This window comes from Hordeum vulgare, chromosome 5H (assembly GCF_904849725.1).
Source record: "Hordeum vulgare subsp. vulgare chromosome 5H, MorexV3_pseudomolecules_assembly, whole genome shotgun sequence".
NCBI classification, from domain to species: domain Eukaryota; kingdom Viridiplantae; phylum Streptophyta; class Magnoliopsida; order Poales; family Poaceae; genus Hordeum; species Hordeum vulgare.
In genome coordinates, this window is record NC_058522.1 from 515457824 (window position 1) to 515470102 (window position 12279).

Sequence of the window (12279 nt, forward strand, 5' to 3'; positions counted from 1 at the left end):
TATGCTGCCCAACAGAACCATCAGGGATGTTGCATTGTGATGCTGATGGGCTGCAGTAAGTTTCTTCGAAATATCTTAAGTATCTCTTCTCTTCTACAGTATGTCTTAAGAGAGGGGTTTAAGCCTTTTTCATAGTTTATTTCCGTTTTCCCGAATCCTTACCAAGACAATGTCCTGATATTCTGTACCTATACATACGACCCCTAACAATAGGTAACTTCAAGGATATGTCACGGTTACCAACGCGTGGATGAAGTTTATATGGGTGTATTTTATATAGTGGAACAGTCCCTTCCTCTGCTTTTGGATCCATAATGCACACATCCAATTAATTAAGGCGTAATAAAGTAGTAAGGGCTTGTTCTGGACAAAGTTTACGTCTCTGTTTTCCGTGAGAAGCCTCTGTTTTCTGTGAGAAGCGTAGTGTTCATTGTAATTCCCCTAGAAATAGTATCGTGATGATTGCCATTTTGGTCTGTTCCTTTTCAACCGCATGCCCTGGTTTCTTTGTGATGTACTCCCTCCGTTCCTAAATACAAGTCTTTTAAGGTATTTCACTAGGAGTCTATATATAGAGAAAAATGAGTGAATTTACACTCTAAAGTATGTCTATATACATCCATATGTAGTCTATTAGTGAAACCTCTAGAAAGACATATATTTAGGAACGGAGGGATCGAGGGAGTATATCAGTATAACAACACATGCACATAAACCACTATGTTCTACTGACATGCGCCTGGGTTGTTGAGTACAGTCTTGGGAGTAAGGAAGCAGAGATACTTCTTCAATCACACAATTTATGTTGTTCTCAGAATTACCATGACAAGCAAGCACTGAATCTTTCTTGGCTATCTATAAAATCTATTACAACGGTACATGGCTTCTGAAGTGCCGAGTAACGGTGATCATGTTGATCGTACTACATGCTTTTGGAAAGCTAGAGCATGAGAAGGCAGAACCATCAACTCAAAGTGACGTGCAAGCATAGTAGCCACATAACTCATGGGCGGAACAAAGCGGGAGTAACCAGCCAAATTTTCTACGTAGAAACATGCCACCTTCACATTTTGTAAAGAGAAGGTGGTTAAGGAGATGCGAGCAAAAAGTGTGAGAGAATGGTATTTTGCGACTACATGAATAAAATGACATGCTTGTAAAACACACATTTTCAAAACTAGAACAATTGTTTGATCACTGCTGTTATATATTTTTATATTTATTATGTGGCAATGCATGGGCATTCAGTCCTAATGATTTTCTCATCCACTTTGTCCAGTCATTGTTCTTAATTATTTTTTTCATTTTCAAGTCTATGTTGTTGTTCTTGTAGTACCTTAATCTGTCTTTTCCATTATGTTGTTTTGATAACACACATTTGTTGATGGAGTTTGACACAAGATGCTAGAGATCGAGGATGTGCGGTTTTGTGTTTAATTCTACATGCAAAATGAAGGGACACACTCTGTGTATGTCTTTTAAAAAGACAGGTCATTTAGCGCACCACATTTGTTGATGGAGTTTGACACATGATGCTAGAGGTCGACGACGTGCGGTTTTGTGTTTAATTCTACATGCAAAATGAAGGAACACACTGTGCGTATGTCTTTTTTAAAAACAGGTCATTTAGCGCACCCTTTTCCACATACAACTTATGTTTCACTTATTCTTTGTATTTTTCAAGGGTGGGCTGGAGAAGGTTTTCCTTGGGTCTGATTTTAGATAGGTTAGATGGGCTTATCAGTTTTCATTTGTGTGGCAGGAGAAACCATACTTCATGAGTGTTTGATGCTCTAGATGGGATGCGTGGAAGGTTGCTTCGAAATTTATGTCCATGTGTTTTTAGCCAAACCAATGTGCAGTTCATGATATGTGATGTGCAAGAATATCGTGTGCATTGAGGTTTTTCATGTGTACTTTCCACTTATGGCATGAATAACATTATGAATGACCATGTGTTGTACATATGAGTCAAGCTTTTCGTAATATGCCTTTTCTCTCACGTGAAGAGAAAACTTGCACAATTTTTTCAAATATCATAAAAAAACTACTAATAAAATACTTCAAGAATGTTCAACAGAGCAGTGTTAACAGAAAACTAGAATTATGAGATTCTCAATTACCACAATTATTTTCTAATTATATTTTGTTATCCCGTGGCAACGCACGGGCACTTAACTAGTAGATAATAAAAGTATTTCAGAATTAAATAAATATATATCTAAAAGAAAAGCTAAAATAATGAAAATGTATGGAGAAGTGCATGGGTTGGGAAAAAAACCGCCTATGTGCTCTCGGCAAGAAAGACAAAACAGTTCAGCTTGCTACAACAAATATATTTTTCAAAAAGGAGGGCATTGTCTCAGCCATGCACATATCCATTCACTACCACAAATATATGTAATGAATTGCTTAATTTTCCCATCATTACCTTGGATAATGTAACATTATTGTCACGATATTTCTGCATGGTTTCTGAGAACATTTGCACCGTCCAAGCTATACTGATTTCTCAGGTAATCATTTATAAAAACAATCCACTTCTTGCTGTGAATAAAGTTGTCGCAGATAAAAGAAAAAAATATGTATATGGATTATGGACACATACACACACACACCCATCTCAACACAGAGCATAGTGTTACACTTCTCGTTTCTTCAGCTTTACTATGAGCCCATTTTTCATCTGCAGTAAACAAGATAGCTTGGGCTGGATGCTCTGGCCTTCCACCAGCTCCACATCAAAGTTCCACATGACTGCAGCGACGATGGTCTTCATCTGCATAACCGCGATTTCCTTGCCCATGCAAACCCTCGGGCCCGAGTTGAAGGCCAGGAACTTGTGAGACGGTACATTCTTGAGCTTCTTGCTATCGTCCAAGAGCCATCTGTTTGGGTTGAAGTCGAGGCAGTCTTTACCCCACAAGCTCTCCATTCTCCCCATGGAGTAAAGAGAGATAAAGACAGCATCACCGGCGTGCACCTCATGACCACTTGGCATGATATCATCGGTAACCACTGTCTTGCGCTCCATATGTGCTGGTGGGTATAGCCTGAGAGTCTCGTACAAGGTGGCTCTTAGATACACCAGATATTTGGTCTCCTCCGGATCAAAGACCATTGCACGCATACCGTGGGCTACTTTGTGCGATGCAATAGGTGAGAGTTCATTACGGATGATTGACACGATGTTAGGGTTCTGGGCAAGGTTGTAGAATATCCATGGCAGGGTCGTGCCGATTGTGTCCCTCCCAGCGATCATGAAGTTAATGAATGTCGCACGGAGCAAGTCATCTTCGGCGAAGTCTGGGTCATTGATGTAGCAAGATAAAATATCACCCACAACCTCTTCACCCTCATCCGGGCCAGCATTTTCTCTGGTGGCCTTCCTCCTCTCAATCGTATCCACAACAAACCTGTGGAGCACTTTCTTCGCTTCATGGAGCTTTCTCTCAGGACCAATATTTAGCCACCTCATTGCCTTCCACAAAGAGGCCGGCATGGTGTGCCGGAGAAATCCCACCTCCATGACCGTGTCCATGGCAATGGAGGCATCAATGGGAGGCATGTCCGAGGACAGGAAGCCAGGGTCCACGCCAAAGACAGCCGTGGCAGTCATGTCAAACATTAACCTCACCATTAATTCTTGCATGTCGAATGAAGTGCCTGTACTCGCCATGCGGGCTAACAACGGGAGGAGGTGGTCCTTAACCTTGTCATGGCAATGAGCTGCCACACGGTCAGTAAACCACGGGCTGCTGATCACGCCCACAAATTTCACGCGGCGCCGACGCCACAGCTCGCCGTCGATAGTGAAGAGGCCACCAGCCATGATGTCGAAGATGGCAGCGAATTCCGCACCCTTGGGGAAGTTGTGGTAGTTGGTCGTGAAGATGTGCTGGATGTTGGCAGGGTCGCAGGTGATGAAGAACCGCATCCCCGCCCCAGGCGGGCCATCCCCATTGAAGTTGAGGCCTGATTTGGCGAGGACCACACAGCTGTACTCATGGAAGTTGTACATGTTGGCCATGAGAGAAGGGAGCATGCCTACTATTGGCCATTTTGTGGGGGGCACTGCTGCTGATTGGTTATTTGATCTTCTACAACTAGACCTCAGCAGGTACAAGTAAGGGCCCAGGGGAACAAGTAGCACAAGTAGTGCAGAGATGAATGACATTATTATCATAAGTGTGGTGGGGGAGGAGTACTTACTTGATTGCTGTAAGGTGCAATGGACATGCCGATGGTTTCATTTATATATAGACAAGTTCCCTTCGTCTGAGTCCATTGGTACAACATGCGTTCTGGTGCACGATATAGCATGCATTCTGTGCATGAATATCATGCGTTCTGTATCGTCATGAAATAGCATAAAACTTGTAAGTATAGATCCCAATTAATCGATGTGACATGAACAAGGTATTTAAAATCATCACGCGTATGCTACCTTCATTATTTTTGGGCTGCTGCTGCACTGGAGTAGTGGACAAACAACGTATGAATGTTGTTGCTGGAACAGACGACAGACCACGGCATGCTCATCGTGTTCAGGAGACTCGTGCACTGAAGGGCATCCAGATCAACTCTGAAGCTCAGGGCCTAGAAAAATCATGGACATCCCCGGCCTGTGGATGAGGGCCGAACTGACATATATGTATGAAACCTGATACCATTATTTGTATTTCACCAGATAGATAATAGTAGAATGAATGAATAAAACCGATGGCTACACTATAAAAAATAAACAAAAAACAAAGATAGCATCACTTCCTTCGCAAAAACTCAAAACGAAAAAGGCAAAAACAGATGTTGGTCCGACCGACTGCAGAATCCCGACTTCAACCCCATGCCCTGGCAGAGGACGCAAAGCAGTGATTTGTATCATGTAGGTATCTACGTCCATCCTGCTGGATCAAGGAGCAGATCTAACCATCTTTAAACTGAAAATATACAAGCAGAATTTGAGTTGAGGCTATCTTTTAAGACCCAACAGGTACACACAAAATGCATGTACATGCATACCTGAGCACTTATCATAAGCCAGGATAAACGCTAGCCTGCAAGTCACCGCCAATTATGCATCTATAACGGTTTACAGCAGAAGAAGAAAAATCATGGTTAGTAGGTCACTGCCAACAGTTCTGTGCAAAAGCTCATCACAACTATCTGATGCGTAGAACCCCCAAACTTGACATCACTGAACGCTCTGTTTTCAGATAGAGCGACATTGCAATAGCAGTTACCTACATTCTTATAGTATTTTGGGCAGTCCTGCGATCTCACGACCATGTGATTGGGAACGTGACGTCATCCAGCGTCTAGTACGCCTGCGAGTCGAGATCAGCTTGGCAATGCCGATGCGCTAAACTCAGCTGGCTCCCACAACATGCATGCACTGAAATGCTAACTTGATTTTGTGTCTAAGTAGCAAGTTTAGGTAACAATGTTGCCCTTCAGGAAGAACCGACGAGAATCACGGAACAAGGCGGAGCCAAGCAAACGCGAGGGGCCGTCGGCGCTCGGTAAGTCAATGGCCACTAGGTTGCTACTCCAGCTACGAACGGATGGGAATAAACACAAGCACCTGGCGTGCAAGGAGGCAGGAAAAGAAGCTGACCAACCTGGTGGCGCTTCCAGCGGACCAAGGAGAGGTCGCCGCCGGCCATGCCGTGGGCGCAGTTCACCCGGACGGACGTCGACGAGGCCAGCTCCACCGCTACCACCAAGCGCCGTCACCTTGAGCTTCGCGCCGTCCGGCTGGCGCGCCGCGGCGTTCGGTTCTGCTCCTCGGGTGTTTGACTCATCATTCAGGAACAAGACTACAGCATGGGGAGGAGAGAGTGTTGTTGGGCTGATTGATGGTGGGCTACACCGGTAATGTGGTTGCTGCAGGGCCGTGTAAATAGATGGGCCTCATAGGCCGCCGTTGACGAGCAGCTCAGTGGGCTGCTGCGATTAAGGACCAACGTCGATATTATTTTCTCTTTTTTTTTGTGTGTGTGTGGGTATCAACTGCAAGTAAGAAACATACACACATTACACGGTTTTTATTCAGGCCACAAGAACAGGAACACTGGAGAACCGCACCGAAAAACACCACGGGTACAAACATGTCAGATCTTCCCAAGATAAGCAAGCAAGCAACAACAAAGGTTGAAACCGAAAACATGTGTGAAATGGCATCCATACATAAACCTAGGGATGGGGACACATTGCAACAGCACCTCGTAGAAAGGAAATTAAACAACACAAACAGCGCTGCTGTCAGTAACGCATCGACAGGGCAATCAGATGTTCAAATGACCCCCTCACACCAACAACGCTTTGTAATAGGCTTAATAACATCGACATCTCTCGATGCAAAAGTATCGCACCAGGCTAGCAAATCCGCCTCTTGTGGTTCTGTGCACCTTGTAACTGTTTTTGACTAGTATTCAGGCTTGCCGTAGTTACAGCCAAAAAAATTGCTTCGAAAATTTTGCAAATAAATCAGACCACGGAGCACACGTTTTCGAAGAGAAGTTGTGTCTTACAGTGGATGCAACTGGACGCATGATAAAAATCGACAGAGTACTACTAGATCTTCACATTTCGGACTAAATTCAGCCAGACTGCTCATACTACTGAAGGTGGGGTGACTATGTCTAAAATGTCCACCATGATTGATGGGCAGCTTGTTGTGAGGTGCCTGAATCCATCGGTCTCCTTGACAGCTCGAAGCACGCCCTGTGAAGAAAGGTATCTGAGACAAGCATTCTTGAGTTGCACGGTCTGGTGCTGTTCCGCTAAAGCAAGGGTGGTTGCAACTGTCTGCACATCAATTCTCTTGCATAGTTTCCCTTCACAGATAGCCTTTAGCCTGTCCAGTCCATAGCGATCTGCGGCAACCAACAAGTGCTGCAATGTCACATTCTGATCAACATCACAGTTGCTTGGCAGAGTATCCGTGTATATGAAGTGGAGGAGTGCCTCAAAGATGGAAGGCTCCATGTCATCAATCTTGATGTGTTTCATGGTGGTCTCTTTCATTTGACCAAAGAGCTCGGCCTTGAAGACGTATGATCGCGCAGCTAACACGCATTTGTGTGCATTGAAAAGTTGATCATGGACACTGAATGTCACATCCATGCCTTCTCCATCCTTCAACATGGTTGCAAAGTGTGTGTGCAGATCCGACTGCGGAACTGGGACTATGAGTGTGCTATCTTCTGTGTGAGGCTCTTTCACGACGGTCAAAACACATCTGATTGTGAAGCAGTCGCCATTGCGGGATAGCAGTTCCTTAAGCTTGGAGTTCGCAATAAACTTGCCCCAGCCCCAGCAACCACCTACTTGCTTAAAGGTATATGTCGCACTCTCTAGATTATTAACTTCTCCATCTTTCTCCAGTAAACTAAAAGTGTACTTCACCTTTGCATCTGTTGTCCCACTGCAGAAACACAAGAAGGCCGACATGTAGGCACCTGTATCCTCATGCAATCCATCAGGATATATTATCATGTTCCAGCCGTAACCGCTGTTGCTGAACTTGCTTGAGCTGATGAACTTACGGGCACCCATACCCTGGAGCAGCGAGTAGCTAGTCACCTCAAAGTTGTGGGCGGTGGTGACGGACTCTGTCAGGCATCTCGAGGAGGTCTCGGTAATGGGCTTGTTAACCAAAGAAGTGAAGTTGTTGGCCATGGCAACAGAAGTTATGGGTGTTGTTGTAACCTGAATGCTCTTGTACGTGCATGTACTCAATGTGTGCACAAGAAGACGTTTAGCCTTCAGCAAACATGGCGTTCACGTAATCACGTCCAACAAGCATCCATTGTTGGCACAAGCCCCAATCCACTGAGTACTTTTGGCAGCAATCTGCCTCAACACATAATTCCTACTGCCAAGCAATCTGTGGCGCTAACCTGGGAGTGGCAAGAGAAGCAACAAACAGTTAAAACAGATCGTGATTCGGCGCGCTGCCGTTGCGAGCGGGCGTCGATCAGGTGGGCCTCCACGCGACCACGCGTCTCCTCTCCCTCGCCGCCGCCTGCAATTTCGCGCCGCCTTCTCCGGTGGTATTGCGACCTCTCGTCTGCTTGGGGGAAAACCCTATTGGACGCTCGTTGCGTCGTAATGTCTGTCTGTCGGGGCTTCGCACAACGATACGCCAGCGATCGTTTCCGGATGGGCTGGCCCGTTTAACGTTTCAATGCCCCTCGTTTTAAAATCAGTCGGTTTTTACTGGTTTGATAAACTTTTAGAAGATTTCCTGAACCGACTTTTCCCCTGTTATGTTTCTTTTTCTTTCATTTTTTTCTTTTTCTGTTTTCCCCTTTTGTTTCTATTTCTTTTTTTTATTAACTTCAAATTTGCCCACAATTCGAAAACGTTGACAGTTTCAAAATTTGTGCACGATTCGAAAAATATTCACGGTTTTAAAATTTGTTCACAAATCAAAAAATATTCATGTTTCAAATTTTGTCCATAATCTGCAAAATGCTTACGGTTTCAGAATGTGTTCACAGATTCGAAAAATATTTGCAATTTTATAATTTTGTTCATGAATTTGAAATTTGTTCACATATATGAAAAATGTTCGTGGTTTTATAATTTTGTTCACGAATTTGAAACTTGTTCATGTTTCAAAATTTGTTCATAGATTCGAAAAATGTTCGCGGTTTAAAAAAAATGTTCAAAATTATATAATTTTGTTCACGAATTTGAAATTTGTTCATGTTTCCAAATTTCTTCAAAATTCGAAAAATGTTCGCGCTTTCAAAATTTGTTCGCAGATTCCAAAAATGTTCACAATATTATAATTTTTTTTATGAATTTGAAATTTATTCATGTTTCAAATTTTTTTCAAAATCCAAAAAATATTTATGGTTTCAAATTTTGTTCACAATTCGAAATTTGACCATGTTTCACATTTTGTTCACAATTTGAAAAATGATTGCGGTTTCAAAATTTGTGCATAGGTTCAGAAAATGTTCACGGTTTTATAATTTTGTTCACAGTTTGAAAAATGTTCTGGATTCTCAAAAAGTATTGTTCATATCTGAGAAATGTTTTTGCTTCAAATTTGAAAAGAAAAGTAATTGAACTTAGTATACTTCCTCCATTTACCTCTAGGCCAGATGTGGTGTAATATTATTATCATATATTCTAATTTTATTTGTGATAATTGTATACATTTCCATAGCAAACATGCGTGGTGTTAGCTAGTTTGATAACTTTATCTTGTTGTCATGCTAAATTTTGGTGAGCCGATTTCGATCATCTAACGTTGGCAGCAAGTGAGTCCTTCATGCATGTTATTTTTTGAATCTATACACAGTTACTATATTAACTTATAATGTTCATGCAGAAACAATTTAAGTCTGACGGGTTTATTAGCCATACATGGTGCCCGACATCCAGGCCAAAAGCATGTTTAGCGAGACCGTATGCCTCCGAATTTGATTCTCTTCCCTTGAAAATGAAGGAACAACTTTGGAAATTATTTGAATTCTTTATGATCTCCTTGACAATGCTCGTGTAAATACCTCATGTTTGATTCTTTATATCATTTACTACCACTTGGCAATCAAAGCAACTTCAACATGTGATAATGAGAGATGCGTAGCAAGCGCTAAGGGCTCTCGGCAGGCAAGTGCTTCCAAGGTAGCGGGATCAGTTATACCTCGATTTCGGGAGACACTACCTCTTTTTGGTTTTGGGAGCCCTTCATGCATGTGCATGTGAGTAGAAGCGGGCGCAGCCGACCCATGCCTACGTGGACCGGAAGCTAGCAAGCAAGGGAGCATGCAAAGAAACTAGTTAGCGGGCGTTCCTTCCATAGCTTCCCAGCGAGCACTCCCACGTGACGTCACTTGACGGGTTCTCAGCCATCGCCACGTGTCGCCCTCTGAGCGTATTTTCTGGATTTTTTTTTTTTATTTCTCCGCACACGTTTTCGGCTTTTTAGATTGATTTTTTTCTGGTTTTTTGGTATTTCGGATTTTCACCGGTCTTTCTTAGCTTTTTGTTGATTTTTTCCCAATTTTTTTCTTTTTTGCGTAAGAAGCATGTTTTTTCATGAGAGGCACGGTTTTGCTTCCATTAGAGGCACGATTTTGTTCCTGTGAGAGGCACGGTTTTGCTTTTGCGAGAGACACGGTCGTGCCTCTCGAAAACGAAAAAAACACGTTTTCTATTTTTTTGTCAGAGGCGTAGTTTTTCTTCCGCGAGAGGAACAATTTTGCCTTCGCCAGAGATACGGCTGTGCCTCTCGGAAAGAAAAAAACACGCTTTCAGTTTTTTTCGCAAGATGCACGGTTTTGCTTACGCGAGAGGCACGACCGTGTCTCGGAAAGGAAAACACACACGAAAAAACGTGTTTTTCCTATCGCGAGAGGCACGGTTTTTTTATCTAGTTTTTTCATGAGAAAAAAGTTCGTCAAAACTTATCAACAGCTGAACCGCTTCTTCAAGGAGACCTCGGAGTATTCAGGAAGACCCCTCCGAACTAGGGCTAATAAGGGAATGTCCTCGATATAAAACCATTCTGAAGACCACTCATTGGTTTCCTTCTTTGGAGTCCCGACCGGGTATCCGGTTTCGGCTATACGCCACACTTAGGCTCCGCCCACTTCCCGAATTGACATTCCCCTAGTTCGGGGAACGAGGCAGGAGTATTTTCTCCATAAGTCGAAGTGGGGCTTGCAGCCTAAGAACATCTCGCACACGACTATCATTTCCACATTCCAATAAAATATGATAATTCAAATACTACAACATAAGTTTCTGTTTTTGTACAGCACATATCGCACATGTAATCCAAGCATTCTAAAGGCAATTCTTGGAAACTTTTATTGAAAAACAAGATTATAGATAACATCTAACAGAGAACAAGAAAATAAAATGATGCTCCAAGCAAAACATATATCATGTGATGAATAAAAATATAGCCCCAAGTAAGATATACCGATAATGTTGGAGATGAAAGAGGGGATGCATGAAGATCTTGCAAGAACTTCACCCTCTTCTCCATCTGCAAAATCTTCAAAGGTGAAGAGAATGATACTTCCTTCTACATCAGAAGCGAAGAATACCGAAGCTGCGGAAAAAGAAGCCGCACGAAAGCGAAAGGCATAAACCACCGCGGAATCCTCAGAAGTCCAACGATTGAGAATTTTGCCAAGTTCCTCCACTAAGCCAATGGATGCAACGCCTATCACCTATGTACCCTCCTATGAAATGGTACCATGTGGTGAAGACTAAAGACTATGTCACCCCAGATGTAGAGGATGAAGAAAATCGATCTGTTGCATCCTCAGAGCCGATCGATGAAGAAATTGAAGTGGATGTGAACACTTCTCGGGTATCATAGGCTAGAGTTGAAGAAATCGAAGAAGATGTGGACATTGGCTGCACCACCAGAGTGATAAATGATGAGTATGGGGAAACTCCGCACCCAAATTCACTACTGGCTACCCCTCTGCAACAAATTCCTCGGTCGCCTCTTTAAACTGAAGAAATTAATACAAGGTCTAATGGTCGTCCTACTCCTATGCAGTCTTTCCGGAGGAAATACGAGCTGCATCAGCTGAAGAATTTGTTGATCAAACTCGTGAAACGACAGAAAAACATGGCTGGAGATATTGCTGCACATATTCCTCAGTCCACTACAAATGAAAGTGTGGCTAAAGAATGTACTCCACAAATTCCTTAGTCCGAAGAGATAGTGGCTGAAGAACACTACAAGAAATAAGGTCAATTATGACTCCCTATATTGTTAGTTGATTTGTCATTGTTCTAATTTATTGACCTTTTTTTGACCAAATTTACAAGGTCAACAGTTGGCCGTCAAGAATGAACAAACATGACCTTTCTAAAATTTTGGTCGTACGTCTCCATTAACCAAACAGTTGACCCATTTGTGTGAGCCACGTAGGATCTGATGTGGCCAAGCTGACGTGCCATTGCTAGTGACCAAATGGAATCATCATAAATTTTAGATCCTAGTCCACCAATCTAGCCTACATGGGCCTAGCCTGATACCTATTTTACTATTGAAAATGTCTAATTTGTTTGGGTTTGAAGCATTTTTTTGCTAGAAGCACGCATATCTCAGGATATGCCGATTAAAAAACAAGTACAACAGAATAAAAGATTGCAAATAAAATGTATATTTCATTTCAGTAGCATATCACATCAAATACAATACATCATCCATCGACTCCACGCATTAAGGTTCAAGGCCTAACAAGTGCACATCAAAATAATTTTACATGTGCATAACAGAATACTTTTGCA

General features: G+C 42.7%; 2 protein-coding genes across 2 annotated transcripts; both read right to left on the reverse strand.

Annotated features, from left to right (window-relative positions):
• Positions 1 to 2401: 2401 nt before the first annotated feature.
• LOC123451982 (noroxomaritidine synthase 1-like) lies at positions 2402 to 5817 on the reverse strand. Its single transcript, XM_045128555.1, has 4 exons — positions 5622 to 5817; positions 5023 to 5082; positions 4448 to 4940; positions 2402 to 4350 (listed from the first exon to the last, which is right to left on the reverse strand). Exon 4 carries the CDS (start codon positions 4184 to 4186, stop codon positions 2642 to 2644), a length of 1545 nt encoding a protein of 514 aa, XP_044984490.1. The 5' UTR covers positions 4187 to 4350; positions 4448 to 4940; positions 5023 to 5082; positions 5622 to 5817; the 3' UTR covers positions 2402 to 2641.
• Positions 5818 to 6615: 798 nt separating this feature from the next.
• On the reverse strand, positions 6616 to 7683 carry LOC123451985 (BTB/POZ and MATH domain-containing protein 2-like). The gene has a single exon (XM_045128556.1). It carries the CDS (start codon positions 7681 to 7683, stop codon positions 6616 to 6618), a length of 1068 nt encoding a protein of 355 aa, XP_044984491.1.
• Positions 7684 to 12279: the final 4596 nt, after the last annotated feature.